The sequence below is a fragment of the Pipistrellus hanaki genome, assembly GCF_964339955.1.
Source record: "Pipistrellus hanaki genome assembly, chromosome: 16".
NCBI lineage: Eukaryota > Metazoa > Chordata > Mammalia > Chiroptera > Vespertilionidae > Pipistrellus > Pipistrellus hanaki.
In genome coordinates this window covers 3,129,933-3,155,176 of record NC_140518.1, presented here as the reverse complement: position 1 = coordinate 3,155,176, position 25,244 = coordinate 3,129,933, and the positions used below count along the sequence as shown (strand labels likewise).

The 25,244-nt window shown below is 61.0% G+C and overlaps 2 protein-coding genes across 3 annotated transcripts; both read right to left on the bottom strand.

Annotated features, from left to right (window-relative positions):
* Positions 1-409: 409 nt before the first annotated feature.
* Positions 410-7,402, bottom strand: FDXR (ferredoxin reductase). Of its 2 annotated transcripts, none has more exons than XM_084861627.1 (12): positions 7,231-7,402; positions 6,404-6,501; positions 4,206-4,295; positions 3,898-4,020; positions 3,624-3,737; positions 3,252-3,353; positions 2,629-2,736; positions 2,311-2,395; positions 1,980-2,179; positions 1,726-1,897; positions 984-1,154; positions 410-870 (listed from the first exon to the last, which is right to left on the bottom strand). In XM_084861627.1, exons 1-12 carry the CDS (start codon positions 7,307-7,309, stop codon positions 740-742), a joined length of 1,473 nt encoding a protein of 490 aa, XP_084717753.1. In that variant the 5' UTR covers positions 7,310-7,402; the 3' UTR covers positions 410-739. The 2 variants fall into 2 exon arrangements, with proteins under 2 accessions (XP_084717753.1, XP_084717752.1); XM_084861626.1 differs by having other exon boundaries at positions 4,200-4,295; positions 7,231-7,377.
* Positions 7,403-10,585: 3,183 nt separating this feature from the next.
* FADS6 (fatty acid desaturase 6) lies at positions 10,586-22,228 on the bottom strand. The gene is made up of 6 exons (XM_084863683.1): positions 22,006-22,228; positions 21,278-21,444; positions 15,184-15,364; positions 13,998-14,185; positions 13,319-13,498; positions 10,586-12,567 (listed from the first exon to the last, which is right to left on the bottom strand). Exons 1-6 carry the CDS (start codon positions 22,175-22,177, stop codon positions 12,418-12,420), a joined length of 1,038 nt encoding a protein of 345 aa, XP_084719809.1. The 5' UTR covers positions 22,178-22,228; the 3' UTR covers positions 10,586-12,417.
* Positions 22,229-25,244: the final 3,016 nt, after the last annotated feature.

The window sequence follows — 25,244 nt, the reverse complement described above, 5'->3', positions numbered from 1 at the left end:
TGGTGCAGCCGGCTGTGCACTGGCTGGAAGCTGACACGCAGGGAAGGCACTGGAAGCAGAGCAGGGGACCCGCCCGCACAGGACGGGTGGGCAAGCCGCTGCCCAGTCCCCTTGCTCCCGTTTTTTCTCTTGTTTCAGTTGTAGCGGGAGCTGACCAGTGAGACCAGCAGGGCAGGCAGGGCGCCAGGGTGCCTGGAGTGTGGGCATAAGGCAGGCAGGCCACAGCAGCAGGGCCCGGGAGGGAAAGGGAGGGTTCAGGCCAGGCCTGGCTACCTACCGCCAGCCGCACCCCCCTCGCCCCCCCCCTCGCCCCCAGAGCAGGGAGCTGGCTCTGCAGCGCCACCTGGGGGCCGGAGCGGAGCTGCGGCTGGAAGGTGACCCCAGGCCCCAGAAGAAATCAGGCACATCAGCCATTGGCTGTCCATGGCAGCTGTTTTATTTTCAGCATTTTCTGGACCTGGTGACCCACACGGTCCAGCAGGAGAGGTGGGAGGGGGAGCGAGGTCAGCCTGCACCTGCACCCCGCCCTAACGGAGGCCATCTCCTCGCCGAGAGTTAAACCCGCGCTGGCCAGGGTGACCTTCTGGCAGGAGGGCGTGCTCACTGGTCCCTGGAAGAGGCCGCCAAGGCACTGGGCCAGGGCAGGCCGGGGGCGCAGCTGTGTGCAGAGTCCTGCTCAGACCGACCGGCCCCTCTCATCTGCGCAGCACCCCCCTCCCCGCCAGGCTGGGGTCCGGGCTCAGCGCCCCAGCAGCCGGAGCATCTCCTGAGGATCCAGCAGCTTCTCCCTGGGCTTCCCAGTGCGCTGGCCCCGGGACACCTCCGTGGCATCCAGCTTCTCCCAGTCCGAGAAGGAGATGGGACGGACGCCTGAGACAGAGGGGAGTGAGTCACTGCCCCCCCCCATCCCAGCCCAGGGCACCCCTCCCAACGGGAAGGCCCAGGCCGCCCACCCGGCTCCTGGGGCTCACAGCGGCCCAGACCTCGGCTGCTGAGCAGGGCCTCGATGGCCGCGTGGCCGGGCCTGGGGCCGGCGGGCAGCAGCCCGGCCTCCAGGTCCTGCAGCAGCGCCTGGCTGGTGAGGAAGCTGTCGGTCATGGTGGTGGCGATGACGCCCGTGGGCCCCCGCTTCACCCAGCCGCTGCAGTAGAGGCCTGGGGGGCAGGGGGTAACAGAGGAGTAAAGCAAGGGCCGGTGGCTGGACTCCTGTGTGCACTTACGTCCAACACCCCACGTCCTCTCAGCAGCCCCGGCAGGTGGGCCCGCTGTGGCCACAGCCCGTCTCCCGGATCCTGCGGAACCTGTTTTCCATACCCTCCCCCCTTACCCCTGTGTCCCTGGGGGCGGGAACGGGGTCGTAAACTTCTACCGAAGGACCAGAATGGTGTGTGGCCAGCTAACCCGCCCGGAAGCCCCTGGACAGGGGCTGCTTTTTAATCTCCAAACCCAGCTGAGTGCAGGCCTCACCCCGCCAGGCCTCCCTCCGGAAATGGAACCACTGGAGAGCACACATAGGGGGGCGTGGAGCTAGACTGGGAGCTTCCCTGGGGCAGGAGGGGGAGGGGCTGCTTCCGGGGCCCAGACCCCGGGCTCGGCTCAGGCCCTTTCCCAGGGCGTGTCCCCGGATGGATGGACGGACGGATGGATGGATGTGAACGGCCCAGGAGACAGCAGCCTCCCCGTCCCCGCCATAGCGTGGTGCCTGGCCTTCTTGCACCCTCTCACCTGGCACATCCACAACCCGGCCCTCCGTATTGGGGATGACCCCAAGCTTGGGGTCAAAGGGCACACTGGGGTCAATGGGGCGGCTCTTATACCCAACGCTGCTCAGCACCAGCCCACAAGGGAGGTCCTCCGTGTCACCAGTGGGCACTGCCCAGGCGGTCTCCCCGACACCCTGTTGGGGAGAGTGTGGGCAGCACCCGGCCGAGGCGAGGAGGCTCGGGAACAGGGGCGTCTCTGGGTCACAGGAAACTCACCTCCAGCCTGGTGACCGCCAGGCGGATGCCTGCCACCCGCTGCCCGTCCGGGGAGGGCAGCACCTGCTGGGGGCTTCGGAGAAAACGGAGGCCCCAGGCGCGGGGGGCCTCTGCCCGGCGGGCAGCCTCCTCCCGCTCTGGCTGCTCGGCGGCTGTTCGCAGCAGCAGCTCCGTCAGCCGCTTCCGCGGGCGGGGCATCTCTGTCGGCCACACAGAGCGCCTCAGGGCTGTTCCCGGGGTGCAGCCCTCTCCCCACGTGCCCTCCCCAAGCCCGTGCTGACCTAGCCCGTCCCCTCCCTGGTGAGCCGGGGGGCCAGGCCAGGGCCCTCACCCTTCAATCTGTCCTGGAGGCCCAAGAAATCCGCAGGATCCAGCATAGGCCGGGCTCCCGGTAACTGAACCATCTCTCGAAGCTCCTTGGGGGTGGGGGTGGGGGTGGGAAGGGGTGAGGAGGTCAGGCCCAAGGCACATCCACTCCTGAGCACACCCCAGAGCCCAGAGCCCGGGCCAGGAAGGGGACACCCTTCCTCCGTCCCCGCCCGGCTCCCCTCTTCCACCCTGGGCAGCCGCATTCCAAGGGGCTCTGCCCCGCTCCCCTCCCAAGGGAAGACCACCTTAGGGCCCAGACCGCCCTCTCTGGCTCCAGCACCTTAATGGTGAAAGCCACTTGCAGGGGTCCGCGCCGGCCCACTATCCACACGGTCTTCACCCGGCTCTGCCTCAGGACCCCCAGGGAAGCCTCCGTGATGTCCGTTTTCTGGCACAAAAGGAGGGCCTTAAATCCACTCTCCACTTCCCCATGTCCCTACCCAGAGCCGGAGAGGGGACCAGAGCTGGAAAGTGTACCTCTGCCCCCACCTGGTGGCCATGTGGAGCACTGCACTGTCGCCAATTCTGCAAATGGCTCAAACTAATAGCAAACCGGGTGCATGCTCTCACTCAACAAGTTTACCATGTGCAGGGCACCATGCAAGGGGCAGGGGGAGGGAGGTGCTAATGGTGCACAAAAGAGACATGGTGCCCGCCCTCCCAGAGCTCCTGCTCCGAGGGAGGAAGAGATACTTATCAAATACTCACTGAAAAATGTGCCACGAAAGAGGTCACATGCTGTGACACAGTAGACAAGTCTATGAGAGGGAGCGTAAGGCTTCCTGAGGGGACAACTGAGCAAGAACTAAAAGATGAACCAGCAGGAGGTGAGCTGAGAGGGTTCCTGGCGGGGGGGAGTGGTATGTGCAAAGGTCCTGAGGCACACCAGACACTTCTACTCACCTCCAGCTGCTCAGGTGGGGTCAGCAGGATCCGGGCCACGTCCAGGGCCACGTTCCCCTGCCCCAGAATCACGGCCGTGTCGCAGCTCAGGTCCGGAGCCAGCTGGAGGGGAGAGGTCTGAGTGGGGTGTCCCTAGCCTTGGCTCTGGTTGGGCTCCCCCACCCTGGAGAAATTCACTCCATCGGAGCCTCCACTCGGCCCCCCACCCCACCTGGCCCCACCCCTCTCTTCCACGGGTGACCTCCCACCTCACCAGCCTCGTGTCTCTCCTCTCACCTCCCAGGAGCCTTCCAGTCCTTCTTCCCCCAGCTCCGGCCTCTAGGAGCTGCCCCCGCCCCGGCTGAGAGGCGGCAGCAGTGCCCCCCAACTCACCTCCCGGTTCTCAGGGAGCCCGTTGTACCAGCCCACAAAGGCCCGCGCCGAGAACACGCCCGGCAGCTCCTCGCCGGGGATCCCCAGCGCCCGGTGGTCCTCCGCTCCGTAGCTCTGAGGACAGACCAGGGCCCTCAGCGCCAGCCACAGGGCCAGACAGCCCGCCAGCCTCCTGGGCTTCCTCCCCGGTCCCCCACCCACCCCGCCCCCCCGCCCTGGGCCTCGCCCTCTGCCTTCCAGCCCTCAGCCTCCGCCTCCCGCCACGGGCACTCACCAGCACCACAGCGTGGTAGGCCGCGCGCAGCTCCGGCACGGTCACGTCCCTGCCCACAGCCACGTTGCCGTGGAAGGCGCAGCGGTCAGAGAGGGCCGTCTGGGTGAAGGTGTGGGTGACGTTCTGCCGGGCCCCGATGGGAGGGGTCAGAGGGGGCGGGAGCCCCAGGGGCCATGCTTGTGCCACCCTCGCCCCACAGTGTCCCCGGGATGGGATCTCGGTGGCATCTACAGGGTCCGGGGTCCCTCCCTCCTCGTCTTGACCGACGTCTCCACCCCTGCCCTCCGTGCCCGGAGACCCACCTTCACCTCGGGGTGGTCGGGCGCCACGCCAAAGCGCACCAGGCCGAAGGGCACCAGCTGCTTCTCGTAGATGTCCACGCGGGCCTGGGCGTGGTGCTGCGGGGGGGGGGGGGGGCCGGGCAGGTGGTGGGCCGGGGAGGCGGGGCCCCTGGACCCCCTTCCCAGACAGAGCAGCGGGCAGAGGACACAGGAGGTCCCTCACTCCCCAGCTGCCCAGAGAGCCACACAGAACGGGCCGCCGAGGTCAGACCTGGAGACCTGAAGGGGACGGAGACCTCGGCCGCAGGAGGCGAGGTGGTTAGTGTCCCCTCCACCGCAGGGGCCAGGGAGCTGCCCGGCTCCCAGGTCAGATGTTCCACGTGCCCCGCCTTAGAGCCTTAGAAACTGATTAATGTTTCTAACTCTCTATCCCTCTCCCTTCCTCTCTATAAAAAAAAAAAATCAATAAAATATGTTTTTTAAAAAAAGACCCAGGGCTTGACCGCGGTGAGAGTGCAGCCCGCCCAAGCTGGGATTACTATTACTGTTGTTGTTGGCAGTCATGGCCTCGCCCATGAATCTCCCCTGGCTGCCCACTGCCACAGGTCAAAGTTCAAACTGCGGAGCCTGGCGGACACCTGACACAGCCCGACGGTATCTCCCGTTCCTCCTGGCTGGGTCCTTCCCTCCCGGCCACAGGCCCTCCCAGGCCGCCCAGACAGCTAAGTCCGCCAGACGCGTCAGCCTGCAAGGCCGACCTCCACTCCCCGGGAGCCCCTCCTCCCTGACCTTCAAGTTCCCTCCTATCCCTCCAGCTGTCTTTCTCAACCCCCTCTTCCTCTGCCCCCTTCTTCTTTTTTAAAATATATTTTATTGATTTCAGAAAGGAAGGGAGAGGGAGAGATAGAAACATCAATGATGAGAGAGAATCCATGGATCAGCTGCCTCCTGCACACCCCCTACTGGGGATGGAGCCCACAACCCAGGCATATATATGCCCTTGGCCAGAATCGAACCTGGGACTCTTCAGTCCACAGGCCACTGCTCTTTCCATTGAGTCACGCCCCTTTTTCTTTTTTCTTTTTATCAATCTGTCCCCTTCTAACAGAAACTTTCTCTGAGGTTCCTCCAATCCAGGACCCCCAGTCTCCTGTAGGCGTACATCCCCTGGGGAAGGTTCACAGACCTGGGGCTCCTCTGCTCTGTCCAGTGGGTTCCCCACCCTCTCCTCCTCCTCCCCACTGCCCCTCAGCAGCCCCGACTCCTCCCAGCCACCAGCCCGCCTCCCCACCCCACTGCCTGCCCTGCAGGCAGAGAGACCCCCAAATAAAAAACGGGGTGCTGGCAGTCCCTCCCCTAAAGCCCTTCAGTGAAGGAACCACCATGGCAGCGGGCACCAGATTTCCCGGGGGGGCAGGGGGGTGGTGTTTAAAACCATTGACTCCTGGGCTCCAGACAGTCTGATTAGGCCTGAGCTAGGCCCAGGAATGTGCATTTTAACACGGGGCTGTGTGGAGGGAGAGGGGTGGGCAGCACCAAGATAAGCAGTCTGCGTCCAAGCCTGGCTGGCGGCTTCCGAGGCCCAGGATCTGGGCCCACCTCCCTCGGGCCTCACCATGGCTCCCCCTCCCTTCCTCCCTCCCTCCCACCACTGTCCAAGGTCTGGCAAAGTCTCAAGGGTAATGAGGAACCTTGGGGCCCTGCCCACCAAGGCCATACCGTAAGCCTTGAGACCTTGGCCTTCGGGGGAGGGGAGGGGGGTGCAGAGCAGGCTGAGAGAACAGCATGGGGAGACTGGGGCCAAGGCTGAGGAGGGCACAGGAAGTGGATAAAGTTCCAGAAGACCTCGAGAAGAGGGGGCAGCGCCTCGAGACGCAGGACACTGGGGGCAGAGTGGAGACAGAAGAGAGGGAAGATGAGGAGCAGGATCAGGTCCTCCTGCAGCTCTGCACCAGCTCCCTGGAGGGCTGGGCCCAGGAGGCATGGCCCACCACCTGCCACTGACCACTGACCATCATCACGAGGCACAAGCACTTCTCTCTTGGCTGAGGACTAGGGGCGGAGCCCCGGATGTAGGTGACAAAGTTTGTAGAAAGCATCCTGTCTAGATGAGTGGGGGGGGGGAGGGGGGGGACTCTTCCCCATCAGGGATCCCAGAGGGGAGGGCTTGCCCCTGAGATTGGAGCAGCAGGCGATGGGTGAGGGGGCCAGGGGGCGTGGCTTACCTTCAGCAGGTGCTGGGCAGTGTAGAAGCCAGCCGGGCCACTGCCCACCACACAGATCTGGGGGGGCTGCTCCTGCGTGGACAGCAGCCGGTGGGAGCCTGGGACGGGGGAGGGGAGGTCAGGACAGGGCACCCTCCCACCCCCAAACCAACTGCAATGCTAAACACAAGGGGGGCGTCCCTCCTTTCCGCCAGAGCTCTGCTGCCTGTAGGGTTCCTTATTTCATCTGAGCCTCAAAGGCCGTGTCTTCATGCAGAACCCCACATTTCACGCGTGAACTTACTATGTCGCAGAGGATGACCTACTCAACAACCCCCCCACCCACCCTGCAGTTGCGCTGCACAGAACTCCATGTTTCTTACCCACCCACCCAGCTGGAATATTACATCCTTCCAACCGGACCCCGTATCACCCAATCTCTCCTGGTGGGTCTTCCCACAGGGCTCCAATGATCTCTCTCCCCCTTCCCTCCATAGAACCCGCACTCCCCAATAGACCGCCTCATTCCTATCCACCCCGGTTCCGCCTCAGACTTCTCTCCTGCCCCACAGACCTCCCTATCACCCCCTTCACCCCTTCTCCCACCTGTGGAGTCATGGTCTCCCCTTTTCACCTTTGTGGACCCTCGTCTCACCCTAGGCACCTCAGCCCACAGGCTCCCATCTGCCCCGTACTCCACCCCATCTTGTCCCTGCGAGCGGACGCCTCCAGTCTCCTCTCTCGTCCCTCTCCTGCTCTGCCCCAGTCGGGCTCCAACCCCTCCACTTGGCGCTCGCAGGCCTTCCTCCCCGCGTCCCCATCCAGTCCCAGGGGTGCCCAGCTCCTACTCGGAGTGCTCCCGGCGGGAGGCGGCCGGGTCCGAGGCCATGCCGACCAGTGCCACCAGCGCCAGCAGCGGGGAGCCATGGCTGGGGCTTGCACTCAGCCTGCGGAACTGAAGCCGATGACCGCCCCGCTCCGCGCCTGGCGCGGGCTCCGCCCTGGCCCCGCCCTGGCCCCGCCCACAGGGGCCGCCCCGCCCCAAAGCCCGCCCCCCACGCTCTGGGAGAGCACAGCGTCTCTGCTCCACCGCCATGCCGGAAAGAATCCCGCCCCCAGAGGAGAAGCCCGCCCTTGGATCCACCCCCATCTCCTGAAGGCCCGCCCCCAAGACTTCCGGTCCCTGCGTGACTTAATAAATTGCTCCCCAATGTTCACACTCTCTCCCGTAATCTGAAGTCCGGAGTTAAAAAGGAACAAATCCCCATCGCTGTTTCAATCCCTATTGAAGAAGGGAACCAATTAGAGAGGAGTTTACTTAGCCTCTCGTCGCTGGCTGATGACGCAAGCGCCTTTCCCTTTGATAGGTGCTTCCTGCCTGGCCGGTTTCCTGCTAGCCAATCACCAGTGAGCTCAAGCAAACCCGGAAGTCCCTTTAAAAGGGGCTTCTCCTGGACCTTGGAGGCTCTTTTCATTTATCAGGGTGCTATCAGGTGTGACTCTGCCTAGATGCCCACGTAAGAACCATCTAAACCTGTAGAGAATTTTTATAAAAATGTGTTTGAGCCAAAACTGACGATAATTGTCAGGAAGCAATATCTCAGATGCTCCTGAGAGTAAGTTTTGCAGTTTTGTTTTTTTTTTTAAATGTATTTTATTGATTTTTTACAGAGAGGAAGGAAGAGAGATAGTTAGAAACATCGATGAGAGAGTCATCAATCAGCTGCCTCTTGCACACCCCCTACTGGGGATATGCCCGCAACCAAGGTACGTGCCCTTGACCAGAATCGAACTGGGGACTCTTCAGTCCCCAAGCCGACGCTCTATCCATTGAGCCAAACCGGTTTCGACTGCAGTTTCTTTTATGCATTTGAAATTAATAAGTAAGATTCTATGAAGGTGGGAGAAAGCAAGGTAGGGTTTGGACTACAGGATAGTTAACTAGTTTATGTGCTCTAGGGTGCTTACAGCTTCGAGAGGTATTATGGTATTTCAGAAACCTGTTAACCTATATGCACAAAAACAATGGACAGCGCTGGCTTCAAAACCTTTTACTGAAGAAGCTATAGGCCTGGGCATGACTGCCCACCAAGACTGCCCATTTAGGAGTTTATGATCAAATCACTCTGTAGGACCCCTTTTTCATCCACACAGATTTTGTCCTGCTCGTCCCTTCCTATTACATAGGTGAGGAAATGGAAGGAGTGATTTGCCCCAGGTGCTGTGGACAAAGATCTTGACCCTGTCCCAGGGCTGGAATAGTGTGGTGAGAGAGGCACTGGCCTCCAGTGCGGAAATTAAGAGAGTACAAAAAACCAACATTAATAATTACTTAATGCAACATTTTAAAAGAGCAAAATTAATGCAAACAGACACACACATACACACACACACACACACACACACAGAGTGAGCAAAGTATATATATATTTTTAAATATTTTTTAAAAATATATTTTATTGATTTTTCACAGAGAGGAAGAGAGAGGGATAGAGAGTTAGAAACATCGATGCGAGAGAATCATTGATCAGCTGCCTCTTGCATACCCCCTACTGGGGATGTACCCGCAACCAAGGTACATGCCCTTGACCGGAATCGAACCCGAGACCTTTCAGTCCGCAGGCCGATGCTCTATCCACTGAGCCAAACCTGTCCCAGCTGTTTCACACTTTAATGGCACAAAATTTTTTGAGTATTTGTGACAGGGACCACATGGTCCACAAAGCCCAAAATATTTACTATCTGGCCTTTTCCAAAAAATTTGTTAACTCCCGCACTGGACTGTAAACTCCTGAAGATTGGAGCCCAATCTCATTCACTCATATCCCCAGAGCTGTGCACAGTGTCTGGCATATAAAAGATGTTCATAAAGAGTTTGTCTTTATTATTATTATTATTATTATTATTATTATTATTTCTCACCTGAGGATGTTTTTCATTGATTTTTAGAGAGACTGGAAGGGAGGGGGGAGAGACAGAGAGAAACATCGATGTGAGAGTCACATCAATTGGTTGCCTCCTGCATATGCCTGGACCAGGGCTGGACCAGTGCCCTTGACCGAAATTGAACCTGTGATCCTTTGGTTTGCAGGCCGATGCTCTATCCACTGAGCCAAAGCTGCTAGGGCAAGAGTTTGTCTTAATGATCAAATCATTTATTCTTCTTTCCATGGAAGGAAGGGAAGGATCAGAGATACTGAAAGCCCTCTAAGGCTCCCTCAGTAGAGGCGCTGTGTTTGGTGGGTAAGAGCGGGGAGGCTGGAGTTGGACACAAGGTTCGAATCCTTCTCCACCATTTACCAGCCACATGATGCTGAGAAATGTAATCCCTCCAAGACTGATCCTCACAACATGCCCCGTTAGGAAAAACAGAATCAAGTGCTTGTAAAGATTAAACTTAAATGGGACAGGTAAAAAATGTGCCTTAAGATAGTAGCTAGGCCTCAGTTGCATGTCAGCTCCCAGCCCAGAGAGACAGCAAAACCAGCCATGGCTGGCCTCAGGCCCAGCTGCAATGAATAATGACCGCCGCCCCAATGCCCGCCGCCCAATCAGTGCAGCCCACAGTCCTGAGTGAACACACCTGGAAAGCTGCCGAATATTCTATTAGGATTCACCCCTGAGCCTCCCTTAAAATCTCCGCCCTTAAAACCCTTAGGATGGAGGACCCAGTGCCTCTCCTTCCCCGGAGCCTCCCCCCCCCCCACTGCCACCGCCCACCCCCCTGCCGCCCCCAGGCCCATTACCATTTGCTTCCCACTCCCAAGCTCCAAGGGCCCTTCCTTTACCTCCTCACCTCATTTCTTAAGCCCCTTTCTTCTAGGAATTACTTTTCCTGCCTCTGTGATTTACCAATAAGTAAATGTTTCTTACAAAAAAAAGTGCCTTATGTTTTGAATAGATGTCAACTATCCTCATCCTCATCAATATTATCAACATTACCTCCTCTGACAGGCCTGTGTAAACTAGGGCTTAGGTCCCCGCAGAGCCCAGGAAGGGCTCCCTTCCCTCCTGTCGCCGCCCCTCCCCTGGCGAGCCCCAGGCATCCCAGTCCACCTTCTCTGAGCCACAGAACACCAGGTCTCAGAACGAGCGAGTGGCTTGTTCTCTGGCGCCTGTGGTACAGCCAAGCCTGCTCTGGGGCCTCCCGCTGCTGCCCAGGCCCCACTCAGGCCCAGATCAATAACCCTGAGTCATCGGTGATGTATTAGGATGGCTTTAATCATTAGCCAGGACCGGCATCGGGGCCTCCTCTGACGCGGCATTTTTCAAGCGGGGATTTGGCAGTTGGATGAGTCGGACTGCTGGACCTGAGGGCCGCTGCTGGCTACTGAGCCTTTCAAAGGAGCAGCGGGAAAGGCATCGAGGCGGCGGCTGGGGAGGCTGCCAAGCCCGCCTCCCTCCCGAGGGCTGCTTGGAGCCCAAGCTCTGCGGGGCCGCCAGCCTCCCGGCAGGAAACAGAGGGCGCGCTTGGCAGTGCCCACTGGCAGAGGCTTCGCCGAAGGAACCTTGTGCAGAGGTGTGAGCAGGACTAAGGGGCCAGTGAAGCACCCTGGGCTACTCACCGCTGGAAGCCACCCCGCCCCAGGCCCCGAAGGAGCAGTTGTAGCTGCAGGAGCGGGTGCGACAGGCAGGCGGAGAGGGGGATGGGGGGATGGGGAGGGCGGATGGCAGCCACCCCCCCCCCCCCCCCCCGCAGAGCCACCTCAGGCCACACCTGTGGTTCTCTGACAGGACCCGCCTCTCACCCTCTGCCCAGCCCCGCTGGCTCAGCCGTTAGCAGGGTCCGTGTGCCTTTCCCCGCCCGAGGCCCTCCCTGGAAACTAAGGCCGTTCTGCACTCAGATCTTGATTCCTGCTGTCGGCCAGGGGTGGTTTTCACCAGTGTCTTCAGACATTTTGAGTTGTCACCACTCGGACTCCTGGCACATAGCGAGGGAGGCTGCGGAGCACCCTGCGATGCACCCACAGGCCCATCAACAAAGCCTTCCCGGCCGAGTGCCTCAGAGGGCGGGGAGAGGCCCTGGTGAACCCGGCTGCTCCGGCCCCTCTCTGTTCCTCCCCCACCTCCAGCGGGGCCCTTCCCGCACCTCCTCTTCCAGCCCCGCCAGGCCAGCCCCAGCCCTCTCTCAGGGCTGCCCATGCAGGCTGGCTCCCGGGCTGCAGACAATGCTTGCCCAGCACAGCCCAGCCCAGCCCTGGACTCCCAGCTCTTATGTGGGCACCCCACCTCCTCCTCCTTCCTTTCCTCTAAAGTGCCTGCCCCCCAGACCCTGTGCCATCACCCCTGCCTATTTCTCTCTCTCTCTCTCTCTCCCTCTCTCTCTCTCTCAAATTCTTCCAGGTCCTCTCCTAAATGCCATGGAACAAGGCAGACTTCCTCCGGAGCTAGCCAAGATCATGCCCAAAGCTATTTATACCCTTTCTCCCCTTACTTCCGGAACCTGGAATGTCCTCTTTATTTATAAAGCACAAACGCTCTGATCTCCCTGACCCTCCTGCGGCTGCGGCTCCCGGGAGCTGCTGAGCCCGTGTCCGGCACAGGCGCCTCCGGCTGGGAAGCCGGGAAGGTCCTGCCCAAGTCCCCTCCCCGTGGTCCCTGCGAGAGGGCTCCGCAGAGGACAGGAGGCTCCGGGCTCGGGGGAGGCAGTGCCCTGCTGCGTACAGAACGCTCCCAGGGCCAGGCAGACCCCAGCTGAGGGCTGGCCCTGCTCTCTCGATGCCCCCTCCTTGCCTGCCCCCTGCACAGGCCTCTCCTCGCCCGGTCACCCTCCCTCAGCCCCCCGAGGCTCAGGCCCCTTCGGGAGGACCCAGCTGTGTAGTCCTGAGATGAAGTTGCCCGGAAAGCCCACCTTTAGTCCTTTCCTCCCTGCACCCCGCAAAGCCGAGAAACACCAGCTCCCTGCCCGCCAGAGCCTGGCACTGCAGGTCCCCACCAGCAGCCCAGCCGGAGTGACAAGCAGAAGAAGATTGGGATTGGGCCGGGCAGGGAGCAGGGGGACCCGGCACCCCTCACTGCAGCCCGGCCAGCACCCCTCACTGCAGCCCGGCCAGCTCAGTGATGGGAGGGGCGTGCACCAGCAGCTCCTCGTAGCGGCTGAGAAACAGCCGGAAGCGGGCGAGGTAGGTGTCTTCGTTGTAAGGCAGCTGCTTCTCCCGGAGGAACTGGGACACCACGGGCTTCACCTGCGGGAGGAAGGCGGGCGGGAGGAGGCACTGAGCGGCCTGGGACTGCCTGCGGGCGGCCCTTCCCCGGGGCCCTCCCACAGGCTCCGGGGAGCAGGGGGCTTACAGAGTTCCTGCCTCCCCTCCCAGCAGGCAAGGGACGGGGGGGGGGGGGGGGGGGGGCAGACTTCTCCGCAGCACCCCCCACACCAGGGCTCCCAACCAGGGACAGTCCTCCTGGCACAGAGGGCACAACCACGGCTCCTCTTAGCAGCACCTGCCGTGTGCCCAGCCTCTCAGAGCCATTTCTCCACCTCGCGCGCAAGGCCTGTGGATGTCAGCACTGCGCGCTCCTCCCTGCCAGGTCAGAGGAGGAAGCTGAGGCTCAGAGATGCCCAGGAGCTTGCTGAGGCCACTGCTAATGAGAAACCCGCCCTAGCCAGTTTAGCTCACTGGGTAGAGCGTCAGCCTGTGGACGCAAGGGTCCTGGGTTCGATTCCGGTCAAGGGCACAGGCCCGGGTTGCAGGTTTGGTCCCCAGTGGGAGGGGAGGGGCGTGCAGGAGGCAGCCAGTCAATGATTCCCTCTCATCATTGGTGTTTCTATCTCTCTCTTCCTCTCCCTCGCTTTCTGAAATCAATAAAAATTATATAAAAAGGAAAAAAAGAAACCCAGGTGTCTCTGACCGGAAACCCCCCCTGGGGCCTCTGACCAGTCAGTGGGGGGACGCGGGCTCAGGCGATGCCGAGGTTCCCGGCCTCCGCCCCCCCTACCTTGAGGCACATGTTGTCGGAGAGCTTGGGGAACAGGTGGTGCTCCACGTGGCAGCTGACGATGGAGTGGCCGAACGCCCAGTCCAGCACTGGCAGCCGCGGCAGGTTCAGCACCCCCAGGCTCATCATGTGGAGCCGGCGGGGCTTCTGGTCCCGCGAGAACATGGGCAGCCCGATGTGCTGTGACAGAGGCGCGGGCACGGCCTGAGCCACTCCTGCCCCCCCACCCGCCCGGGCCCTCACCCGGCACCGGGACCAGCGGGCCCTTCGCCCCCCTCACTCCCATCAGCGTGAAGAGGCTGAGCCGCGAGCCCAGTCTGGTCCATCTCTGGGCCTCTCTCCTCCAGTGAGGGGCGTGGCCTGGGCACCCGGGGGCCCCAGTGAGGGGCGTGGCCTGGGAACCCCCGGGGTCCCAGTGAGGGGCGTGGCCTGGGAACCCCCGGGGTCCCAGTGAGGGGCGTGGCCTGGGCACCCTGTGGTCCCCAATGAGGGGCGTGGCCTGGGAACCCCCTGGTCCCCAGTGAGGGGCGTGGCCTGGGCACCCGGGGTCCCAGTGAGGGGCGTGGCCTGGGAACCCCCGGGGTCCCAGTGAGGGGCGTGGCCTGGGAACCCCCTGGTCCCCAGTGCGGGGCGTGGTCTGGGCACCCTGGGGCCCCAGCGGCCGGGCGGGAGGCCTCACCTGGAAGACGTTGATGTGCAGGTACGGGTGGGCCAGCAGGGACCTGGTGCAGAGCATGCAGGCCAGCGCCGAGGCCGGGCTCCGGAAGCCGGACACGTGCCGGAGCAGCCAGTAGTGGGAACACAGGCCCAGGGCGATCAGGCCCAGCGCCCGCAGCGCCGCCCCGGGCCTCGCCCTCCTCAGCCGCTCTGCGGGGCAAGAACACAGCGGGTGGGCGCGGCGCCTCCCAGCCGGCTCCCTGCTGGCCCCGCGGTGCTAACAGGGCCACCTGGGTCATCGCCCTCAGCCCCGAAAGCACCTCCCCCACGGTGCGGGTGAGGAAATGGGGCATTAGGCAACTTGGCCGGGTCACTGATGGCGGCCTGGGGCTTGAATCCAGGTCTGCCGCCCCCAGCCCCTGTCCTTCCACCAGAGGATTTGCTCCCGTGATATTAAAAATCCTGACATGCTGCCCTGACCGGTTTGGCTCGGTGGATAGAGCGTTGGCCTGCAGACGGAACGGCCACAGATTTGATTCCAGTCAAGGGCATGTATCTTGATTTCGGGCACATCCCCAGTGGGGAGTGTGCAGCTCTCTATCCTTCTCCCTTCCTCGCTGTAAAAAATCAATAAAATATATATTTTTAAAAAAATTCTAACATGCTTCCGGCCAGCTTGGCTCAGTGACTGAGCATTGACCTATGAACCAGGAGGTCACGGTTCGATTCCCAGTCAGAGCACATGCCTGGGTTGCAGGCTCACTGAGAGGCAGCTGACAATGATTCTCTCTCATTATTGATGTTTCTCTCTCTCTCTCTGAAATCAATCTTCTTCTCTGAAATCAATGAACACTCTTTTAAAAGTTTCTTTTATAAAAATAAAAAGTCCAACGTGCAATACAGTGCGAGGCGTTTTCAAAGCGTTTTAACGTCTATGACCTCATGAGGTAATAGTGCGGGGCAGGGAAGAACCGAGGCTCAGAGAGGTTGGGTTACCTGCCTGAGGTCGCCAGCCCGTACTCAGCTGAGCCAGGCTTGGCCCGGTCTGAGCTCTTTCCACCCAGCCTGGCTGCCCCAGAGCGTTCCTGTCCGGTCTCAGCCCAGGGCTCCTCCCCTCCTCCAGAGCAGCCTCCGCGAGCGAGGAGGGGGGAGGAAAAGGGAAGACCAGGTCCCCGCAGGCCACGGGGGCCCCAGGCCCGCACACTCACCCACAGCCACCAGCGGCGTGAGGACGGGGATCAGGAGAGGTGCCAGGAACATGTAGACATAGCGGTTGAGGCAGGGCAGCCGCCAGGTGCTGGAGTCGCCCAGGCCCAGCACGTTGGTGTAGCCGTGGTGCATCTTGACGTGGCCGTGCTGCGCGTCCTCGGCGGGGAAGGCCGTGCACACCTGGAGGGGGAGCCAGAGAGGCCGGGGTCCGGCTCAGCCCAGCCCAGCCCAGCCCAGCAGGGCCTTGGGGGCCTCACGAGCGCCCCAGCCTCCGGGCCCCCCTGCCTCGCTCTCAGCCCAGCTAATCGGCCTTGACCATCAGCTCTCGGGTGTCCTGAGCGCAGAGAGGCCGCCGGTCCGAGGAACCGCGCCCGCCGGGGGTGGCGCTGCAGCATGCGAGGGGCGCCAGGCCACCCCCGATTGCCACGCTGCCCCCCGACCACCCGGACAGCCTGCCAGCCTGGGAGGCCTGGGCAGGGCCCGCTCCTGGCATCCGGCTGCCGTTCTGCGGTGCGTGTTTATCTCGGAAAGATCTGTGCCTTCAGAGCTCTCCTCTGCGCCCTGAGCCCGCGCAGGGAGGGGCGGTGTGGGCACAGTCAGGGGTGAAGGGAGGCCGTGTCCTAGGCTGTCCACGCGGGTGGCACCTGGGGTGAGGGTGCCGGGCGCACTGCTCCCCGGGGTGGCACCTCTGTGGCATTTGTGAGGTCCTCCACAGCCGGTCCTGGGCAGCCGCTCTCTGACGCCCAGAGCGGCCGTTCTAGGTGCACAGAGGGGCTAAGTGCTTCTCACACGGAGGCTGCAGGTGAGCATGCAGAAGGCAGCCTCTCCCCGCGTCTTATCCAGGCCACGAGGTGCTGCTAACTGTGCTGAAGACGCGGCCTGCCTGTTTGCGGGGGAGGGAAGGGCTCCCCAAAGCCAGTCACTGAGCCCCTCAGGCAGCGGGAGGCCTTCCGTGAGCACACAGCGTTCTGCACTCTGCGCGCCTGGCTAATCCCCAGCCCGGGGTCAGGGCTGTGATCACCCGCTGTCAACAGAAGCGGAAACAGACAGACAGAGGCCACGTGACCAGCCAGCTCACTCTCGATGTGGGCAGCAGAGGTGGGATTTGAACCCAGCTTTCAGCCCAGATAAGCCACACGACCCCTGAGATGTGCCGCTCACTCCAGAGAGCAGGGCCCAGGCTCTGGGTCCAGGCAAAGCCAGGCGGAGACGGAAGACAGCGAAGGACACTGTCCCCACACTGTGGGAGGCGAAATGGAGCCAGACGCTCCTTCTAAAGGACACTACAGCCCTAATCGGTGTGGCTCAGTGGATAGAGCCTCGGCCTGTGGACTCAAGGGTCCCAAGTTCGATTCTGCTCAGGGGCATGTACCTTGGTTGTAGGCACATCCCCTGTAGACAATATGCAGGAGGCAGCTGATTGATGTTTCTCTCTCATCAATGTTTCTAACTCTCTCCCTCTCCCTTTCTCTCTGTAAAAAATCAATAAAATATATATTTTTAAATATTTTTAAAAATTAAAAAATAAAGGACACAGAGGCCCGGCCAGCATGGCTCAGTGGTTGAGCATCCATCTGTGAACCAGGAGGTCTCAGTTCCATTCCACGTTGTGCGCTCAATCCCCAGTAGGGGGCGTGCAGGAGGCAGCCAATCAGTGGTTCTGTCTCATCATTAACGTTTCTCTCTCTCCCTTCCTCTCTAAAATCAATAAAAAATATATTTTAAATAAGAAATATTTTTTTAAATAAATAAAACATATGCTGAAACCGGTTTGGTTCAATGGATAGAGCGTCTGCTTGGGGACTGAAAGGTCCTGGGTTCCATTCCGGTCAAGGGCATGTACCTTGGGTGCGGGCATATCCCCAGTAGGGGGTGTGCAAGAGGCAGCTGATCGATGACTCTCTCTCATTGACGTTTCTCTCTCTCTCTCTCTCCTTCTCTGTACAAAGTCAATAAAATATACTTTTTTAAAAAAAGAATAGTGTTTAAAAAAAACAATAAGAAGAAAAAATAAATAAATAAAGGAGGCTGAGGAGCACGGGTAGTGATGGCACGGTGCAGTGTTACAGCAGCCACGGGAGCTGTGGCATTGTCCGCGGAAGGCAGAGGGCAAGGGGGTTGCAGGGGGGTGGGAGGGTGCCAGTTCCGCGGCAGCCTTGCTGCGGAGCCCCCGGAGACAGGCCGGCTGTGCTGCTCTCAGGTGGTGCAACCCCCAGGGCACGTCCTTGTAACCTCGCAACAGGGACAGAACCTGAGAGGTGGGAGGGTATCGTGGCTTAAAGAGACATCTCTCCCAGGCCTGCTGGTCTCCGAGGACCCGCCTGCTCAAGAGCACGCGCCCATCGGGCTCCTGGCTGGGTCACGTCAGTGGCAGGAGCCTGGCGGCGGGCACCGGGGGCTCAGCCAGGGCTTTGAGGCTCACGGTTGTGTCCCAGGCGGGAGAGGCAACTGATTGTAACTGCGCCTTCTGTGCCCTTCCGCTCCCAGGGCCAGGCCTCCTGCATTGCCTCTCTCATCAAGAAGTGCCAGCTGAGCCCTAACCGGTGTGGCTCAGTGGATAGAGCGTCGGCCTGCGGACTGAAAGGTCCCAGGTTCGGTTCCGGTCAAGGGCATGTACCTTGGTTGCGGGCACATCCCCAGTAGGGCGTGTGCAGGAGGCAGCTGATCAATGTTTCTCTCTCATGGATGTTTCTAACTCTCTATTTCTCTGCCTTCCTCTCTGGAAAAAAAAAAAAATCAGTAAAATATATTTAAAAAAAAGAAAAGAAATGCCAGCTGAATCACCAATAAGCCAGCCGACAACAGGTGCGGCGAGGACATGGAAGAGAGGGAGCCCTGGGCACGGTGGGGGGAGTGCAGACCGGTGCAGCCACGGCGGAAAGCAGGATGGAGGTGCCTCTGAACATTACACATAGAGCTCCCTGTGATCCCGCAATCCGGCTTCTGGGTGTTTATCCGGAGAAAACAGAAATACGGATCTGAAAAAAATCTGTGCACCCCGGTGCTCACTGCGGCGTTGTCTGTAATAGCCCAGCCATGGAAGCAGCCCCAGTGCCGTCGGCAGAGGAGTGGGCAGAGGAGAAGCGGTGCGTGTGTACAGGGGACTGTGACTCCGCCACCGCAAAGGCTGACAACTCGCCACTTGCAACCGCGCGGATGGCCTAGAGGGCTTCATGCCAAGTGATATGTCAGTCAGAGAGACAACTACCGCACGCTTCCACTGATGTGTGGCATCTAAAACAACAACAAAAATAACCAGAGAAAAATAGACTAAAAAATACAGAGAATAAATTGATGGTGGCCAAAAAGAAAGGGGTTAGGGGGTGGAAATAAAATTTTTTAAAAAAGGAAGCCCGGCCAGTGTGGCTCAGTGGTTGAGCTGCCCTAGGGGGTAAGCGAGGCTCACAATCCCTTACGTGTCTTCTAATATTTCCTTTTATTTTATCTCTTAAACAGACAATGCTTTGCAGGATTAAACACCGTCATTATAAAATTATGACACAACCGAAGTTGGGTGTCAAATAGGTCACGCTCTGAGACTGGAAGGGAGGGACAGGATGGGGAGGGTGGCTGCCAGAGGCTGCTGGTCCGGAGATGCGAGATGGTGAGGGCGGCGGGCAGGCCCGGAGGCAGGATCTGGGGGAAAGGTGAGGCTGGGGGAGGAGAGGAGTCAGGGTCAAGGCCAGGGCTCCAGGTGAGGGCCAGGGCCATGGCGGGGCCGCTCCGGAGGTGGACATGGGAGCGGAGGGCAGCAGGCGTGGACAAGAGGAGAGAGCGGCTGTGCAGCCCTGAGGATGATGGCCACACCGAGCTCGTGGGAAGAGAACATTCGAGAATATGACCAGGCTGTGGCTCCTGGCTCTGTTTCGCCACCACAAAGGCCTTGGATGAAGGTGGGGCCTCCCGTGGGTGAGACTCCTGGGGGCAGAGCTGGGCGGTGCTGGCTCCGGAGCAGCTGGGACTCGCCGCCCCCGGAAGTTGAGAAACAGTGGAGCTTAGCACCTGCCGCAGCCTGCTCCCTTCCACTCCGGGAGCATCTGAGGGACAGGAGGGGAGTGTCTAAGGTCCCTCTCATTTCCGGAGTTAATCCTGGCTGAGCTTCAGGATTTAATATGGCCCTGCCGCCGCCCACCTTTCCCCACCTCCCCCACCTCCCCCTACCTCCCCCCACCTCCCCCCACCTCCCCCCACCTCCCCCCACCATCCCCCACCTCCCCCCACCTCCCCCCACCTCCCCCCACCTCCCCCCACCTTCCTCCACCATCCCCCACCATCCCCCACCTCCCCCCACCTCTCCCCACCTTCCCCCACCTCCCTGTGGCCCTTCACAGCAGTCCCTGTGGCATCACCAGGGACAGGGAGGGGCAGGGAGGGGCAGGGAGGGACAGAGAGGGACAGGGAGGGACAGGGAAGGACAGGGAGGGACAGAGAGGGACAGAGAGGGGCAGGGAGGGACAGAGAGGGGCAGAGAGGGGCAGGGAAGGACAGGGAGGGACAGGGAGGGGCAGGCGCTCTTGCAGGGCAGGCAGGTTATCCCTGGGCTGGAGAGAGGGTCAGAGGGGGCAGGGAGGATGGGACTTTCTCCTGTAGACCGGAAGTGGGTCTCCGGAGAGAGGCTGGGTGGGGAGGTGCGGGTGACTGGGACATTTTAGTGGGGAAACAACAACACCTGGAGTGTCACTGCTCGCCCCTCCCCCACGGGGAGAGCGGTCAGAGGGGTGAGGTCCTTGCCCACCCCCTTCCGGAGCCAGCAGCCCCTGAGCTGAACCTGGCAAAACGGGGTGCCCCGGGAAAGCCAGGGACACTCAGCTGACACGGAAGGCTGCGGAGGGGAGGACTAGATTGTTCTATAAGGATGGGAGACCCGGGCACCCAGCAAGAAGGGCGACCGCAGGACGTGGGAGAGTGGACAGGCGGGGGTCCAGGGGGGTCCTGGGCAGCAGGAGCTGGTCCTTTGTGCAACGCAGAGGACAGCCAACAGCCCCCAACACACACACAAACACACAGACACACACACACCTGTCTTCTGATATTTGCATAAATGCATCAACCTTTCTGTTCAAAACAAACAACAAAAGCCGCTGACCCTCCCCGCTGCTGCAGGCGCCCTCCGGAGGGCAGAAAGCACAGCCGACACGAGCCAGCCCCGAAGAGCAAGTCAGGGCTGTGGGCAAGGTCCCGGGGAATCCCCACCCGGCTTCGAGGGAGGCCCTGTGGCCAGTCCCATTCATTAGAGGAGGAAGCGAACATTAGATGCTGGACTTGATAACGTGCCCAAGGTCAGGCGGCCAGTGGGGCTGGGAACGCACCGGGAGGGGCAGCTCCCGAGGCCGTGCCCGCCGCTGTCGCCCGCCCGGCTGCCAGGCCGCGGTCCGGGGAGGAGGGGACAGGTCCCGCAGAGGAACCGGAGAGGCCTGAGACCGGGCCAGAGAGACGGGCAGCCTGGCCAGAGCCCTTTGCCTCCCTGGCCCTGCCTGCCCGAGGGCGGGGTGAGAAGGCCGAAGCGGGGGGGTGGGGGGGGATGGGGGGGGGGCGGCGGCAGGAAGAGGGGGCGCAGGGGCAGGAGAGAGGAGGGACCTTGCTGGAGCAGACTTGGGGAGCAGGGAGGGGCCTGGTCAGGATGGCTCAGTGTCACCAGGATCAGAGGGACACGTGTTCCGGGGCTGGGACACTGTGACACCCGGCACCTCCTCCCCGCCCCCTTCCGTCCCCAGCTCACATTTTAAGCCCTGATTGCAAAACCAGGAGGCCCCAAGGCTGTAGCCGAGACCTGCCAGGCCCAGGTGTCCGGAGGAGGAGGAGTCACCACGTGGGCTGGTGCTGCGGAGAGCTGAGCAGGTGCCCCCGGAGCAGCAGGGGTACCCAGGTCGAGTCCACTGCCATAGATGCTCGTGCATCCCCCCACACCTCTCCCCCACAGTGCCACCCCCCTCCAGGGCACCCACAGACACACACCGTGGTGCAGGCTGCACACCGGGACCCACTTCCCAGCAGCTGCAGCCACCCGCCCCGTGGGCACACACCTCCACACTGGCACCGAGCCAGGGGGATGCCCGCTGGCCCAGCAGCTGCCTCGCCCTCTCCCAGGCTCACCTCCACGAAGAAGTGCGCCCAGATCTGGCTCCAGCGCCTGGACTCAGTGAGGGCACCGTGCGTGGCCAGGTGGCTGCCCTTGACCGTGAGCGTGTAGTGGCACACCCCCAGGATGGTGATGCCCAGGACAAAGACCAGGCCATGCTCCGAGCGCAGGCACAGGAACCCTGGGGGAGGGGGGAGGGGGGGAGAAGAGAGAGCAAGGTTTTTCTCGGCTTTTGGAGATCTGGGCCCAAACCCGGGGAAGCCCAGACCAAAGCGAGCCCAGCACTGGGGCCCCCCTGCGGCCTGAGGGGGTGGCTCTCTCATCAGGGTTTGGGGACAAACAGCCCCGTGACTCCTCAAGGAGATTCCAGGAGCCTTGGTCCGGCGCCCCAGCCAGAGCAGCAACGGCTGGGCATGGGGGGGTCCAGACCAGGGAACCCCCTCCCTCTTCACCCCATCCCTGGTGGTCCCACTGAACTTCCTCCCCTAGACTACGGTCCTCACCCCTCCCAGCCTCCCACCCCTCTCAGCTGCCCCACCTCTGCCCTTCATGCCTGGTCTCTCCCCCCCTCCCCACCCCGCGCCCAGGTCCTCTGAGGACACAGGACAGGACACCCCAAACAGACGGTCAGATTCGGGGTCCCCAGCACGCAGCGTCTCCCCAACTCCACCCCAGCCCTCTTCATCCCCTCCCTCGCACCCTCCGCGCCGCCCGTCCCCGGCCCTGGGTCCCGCTCCCTCACCGGGCGGCAGGGCGAGCAGGCTGAGCGCCAGGATGGAGCAGTCCACGCCGTGGCGCTCCCACCACGAGCTCGCGCGCACCACGGCCCGCACGCGCGCCTCCAGCTCGCCCAGCAGCGCCTCGGCCCCGCCGCTCCCGCCGCCCCGGGCCGCCCCCCGCGCCGCCGTCTCCATGCCCCGGACCGGCCGCCGGGCGGACGCGGCGTCTGCGGCCCGGGAGGCGCAGGGCGCGGGCGCGCGGGCGGGGCGGAGTCACGGGCCTGGCACCCGCCCCTGTGCTGCTCGCTGGGCACCGGGCGCAGAACTTCCCGGGAGGATCGATGCGGGAGGGCGGGGAGGAGACGGAGCGAGATCCCCGCCCCCAGCGGAGGGGACCGGCCAGGGGGACGCGCGGATACCCCCCCAGGGCCCCTGACCGCCTGGCCTCAAACACCGCCGGTCTCCGCACCTGCTCCGCTGGCAGGGTTTTATCCCGCAACCCGAGTGCCTTTCTTAGCAGCACCTGGCGGACACGGGACCCCTGGAGAGTTGGCCCACCAGTCCAGTGATTTTTAAAAATACATACCGTATTTTCCCGCATATAAGATGACCGGGCGTATAAGACGACCCCCTAATTTTACAGTTAAAACGTAGGTTTATGCCCATATTCGCTGTATAAGACTACCCCCCACTTCCGAGGCAACACCAGTTCTTTTTTTAATAGACCGCCTCTCTGACTCTGGCCAATCTGAGCAGGCTTTTTACTAGAACACAGTGTAGCTTCGGGTACAGAACATGTACACTGTGTTCTAGTAAAAAGCCTGCTCCGATTGGCCAGAGTCCAATAGAGCGTCCGTCTGCGGACTGAAAGGTCCCGGGTTCGATTCCGGGTAAGGGCATGTACCTTGGTTGAGGGCTCACCCCCAGTGGGGGGGGGGGGGTGCAGGAGGCAGCTGGTCGATGATTCTCTCCCATGGGTGTTTCTAACTCTCTATTTCTCTCCCTTCCTCTCTGTAAAAAAATAATAAAATATATTTAAAAAATAAAATCAGACAAGGGATGGTGCCTTTCTCCCTCCCTATCTCAACACTGAGCCCTTCCTCCTGAGACAAACTAGAAAATTCAGGGAAAAGACTTGTACAGTTTTCTATTTTTATTTTTTATTTCTCTTATTCTTAATCTTCTCTCCGGTCCAAACCCAAGACAGGTGAGCCCTCCCCCAGGCCCCAGTGGAGGGGGTGCCCTCGGGCCTAGCAGTGTGTGCGGACTGGGGTGTCACAGGATACTGGGACCTCCGAGTTCCCCACCCTGGGGCAGCGATGACGCCTCCTTTTTGTGATTCAGATCTTTATTTGCTGGGGTTCACGGGGTTAATTATTGTTGTGGCTGGGGTTGGGGTTGGGGTTGGGGTTGGGGTTGGGTGGGAAGGAGCCCTGCCCTGGCCCCAGGGCTCGGAGGGGGACCCTGAGAGCTGGGAGACCTGGGAGGCTGGGGGACACCTCTCCCAGCAACGGGACCATTTCTGTGCTCTGAGCCTGGATGGCTGGGTCTTTAACCCTGTCTTGTCTTCCACCCAACACGCCACCCTCCCCACCCCACCCCATCCCCACCCCCAGGCATCAAAGCCCGGGAGGCCCCGCTCTGTGAGGCAAGCGGCATTATTCACAGGGGTGGGGTGCAGGGGGTGGGGGAGAAGCAGCCTGGCCTCTGGCTCAGATGTTGGTCAGCTGAGAGTGGGACTGGCACCCGAGCTCCCCTGGCTCCAGCAGGGCGGGCCCGCATCGACAGGGTGCCCAGCCTCACCTCCGAGGACCGGACCCCTGGCCTGCCCCGGCTGCCCGCAGCCTCCGCACGCCCTCCCAGGCTGCCAGCCATCCCGCAAGGACCACGCCAGGTTGGTGAGGGCCCGGAGGCAGGTCAGGGAGTGGGGTTGAGGGGAGGGGGCCAGCCCAGTGCTGCTGGGGACCCAGCTGAGGCTCCCAGACTGTCCGTCTGTCCCCACCTTACAGGAGAGGAAACGGAGGCCCAGGCTGCCTTTCCAACATACATAGCAGGTTAGGTCCCTGAGCAGCCAAGGCTGGGGGTGTTTGGAACCCCCCGGAGGGTGAGGCTCCCCAAGGGGCACCTGGCTGCTCCCCCTGAGTCCAGTTGGCTCCGCAGTCCGGTGTGTGCCGGTGACTCCGATATGGGTTCACCTTAAGGGCGTGTGTTGGGCCTGGCGGGGTTGGTGCCAGGGCAGGAGGGAGAGCCGGGGTCCTCACACAGGATGGAGGTCGACGTCCGTGTGTAGAGCGAGGCTCGGAACTCAGACACACCCAGGTCCCCGTCCTTGCTGTGTGACCTTAGGCAAGTCACTTCCTGAGAGGGTGATTGGGAGTGGATGAAGGCGATACCAGTTACCTTAACAGTTCTCTAGGGATCGTATTAAGATCATTTCCTTTGTTGTTGTTGTTTTCAATATGTTTTTATTTATTTCTAGAAAGTGAGGAAGGGAGAGGGATAGAGAGATTAAAAAAAAAAATCGGTAAGAGAGGAACATCATTGATCGGCTGCCTCCTGCGCGCCCCTTCCTGGGGATCGAGCCCGAAACCCAGGCAGAGAATGGGATCTTGACCTCCTGCTTCATAGGCTGACGCTCAACCACTGAGCCACACCAGCCAGAAAAGGTCATTTCTGTAGAATGGATACCAATGGACCACATAGGGCAAGTGTTGTGGTAGATATAGTTATCACTGATGACAGTTCTCGTGCAATTGTAATTATTATTGTTAAGTGGAATATTGATATAATTTAAATCTAACACCCTTTGGTATTGATAATGATAGATAATGATAGTAAAACCTGGTTTCCGATTCCAGCAAGAAAAGGGCCTGCACATGCTCGCTCTGCCTATTTCCCGCTCCTTCTTGCCCATGTTTTCCGTGTGTGTGTGTGTGTGTGTGTGTGTGTGGTATGACCACGCTGTGTAATGGTGTGGGGAGCATTGAAAGGGGAGTCTGGGGACCACCCAGCATGTCAGCTCTCCCTGCCGTGGGCACAGGGATGCCCATGAGCACTCCTCATCTCCAGATCTTTGTCCACCAGGTCAGGCTGGGTTGTCATCGCCCCCTGCTGGTCAGATGAGGTTGCCTCTATGTGTTTAGTGGGGGAGGGGCTCCGTCTCAAGAGAGCTGCCCCCTGGGACTGCCTAGGGCTCACCAGCTGGGTGGGGCTGGGACCACAGGAACAGGGGTCTGTTTCAGGCCGCCAATAAGCATGATCG

Bases quoted from the DNA above. Each gene is read 5' to 3' on its own strand.
- FADS6 (XM_084863683.1), bottom strand. From the start codon at position 22,177: ATGGAGACGGCGGCGCGGGGGGCGGCCCGGGGCGGCGGGAGCGGCGGG. The intron at 15,365-21,277 runs GTGAGCCTGGGA...CTCCCCCTCCAG, and splicing joins GGGCGCACTTCTTCGTGGAG to GTGTGCACGGCCTTCCCCGC. The intron at 13,499-13,997 runs GTGAGGCCTCCC...CCTCTGTCACAG, and splicing joins TGCACATCAACGTCTTCCAG to CACATCGGGCTGCCCATGTT.
- FDXR (XM_084861626.1), bottom strand. From the start codon at position 7,309: ATGGCTCCCCGCTGCTGGCGCTGGTGGCACTGGTCGGCATGGCCTCGG. The intron at 4,021-4,199 runs GTGGGTCTCCGG...GGGGCCCGGCAG, and splicing joins CCGACCACCCCGAGGTGAAG to AACGTCACCCACACCTTCAC. The intron at 1,898-1,979 runs GTGAGTTTCCTG...TCTCCCCAACAG, and splicing joins TGGCGGTCACCAGGCTGGAG to GGTGTCGGGGAGACCGCCTG.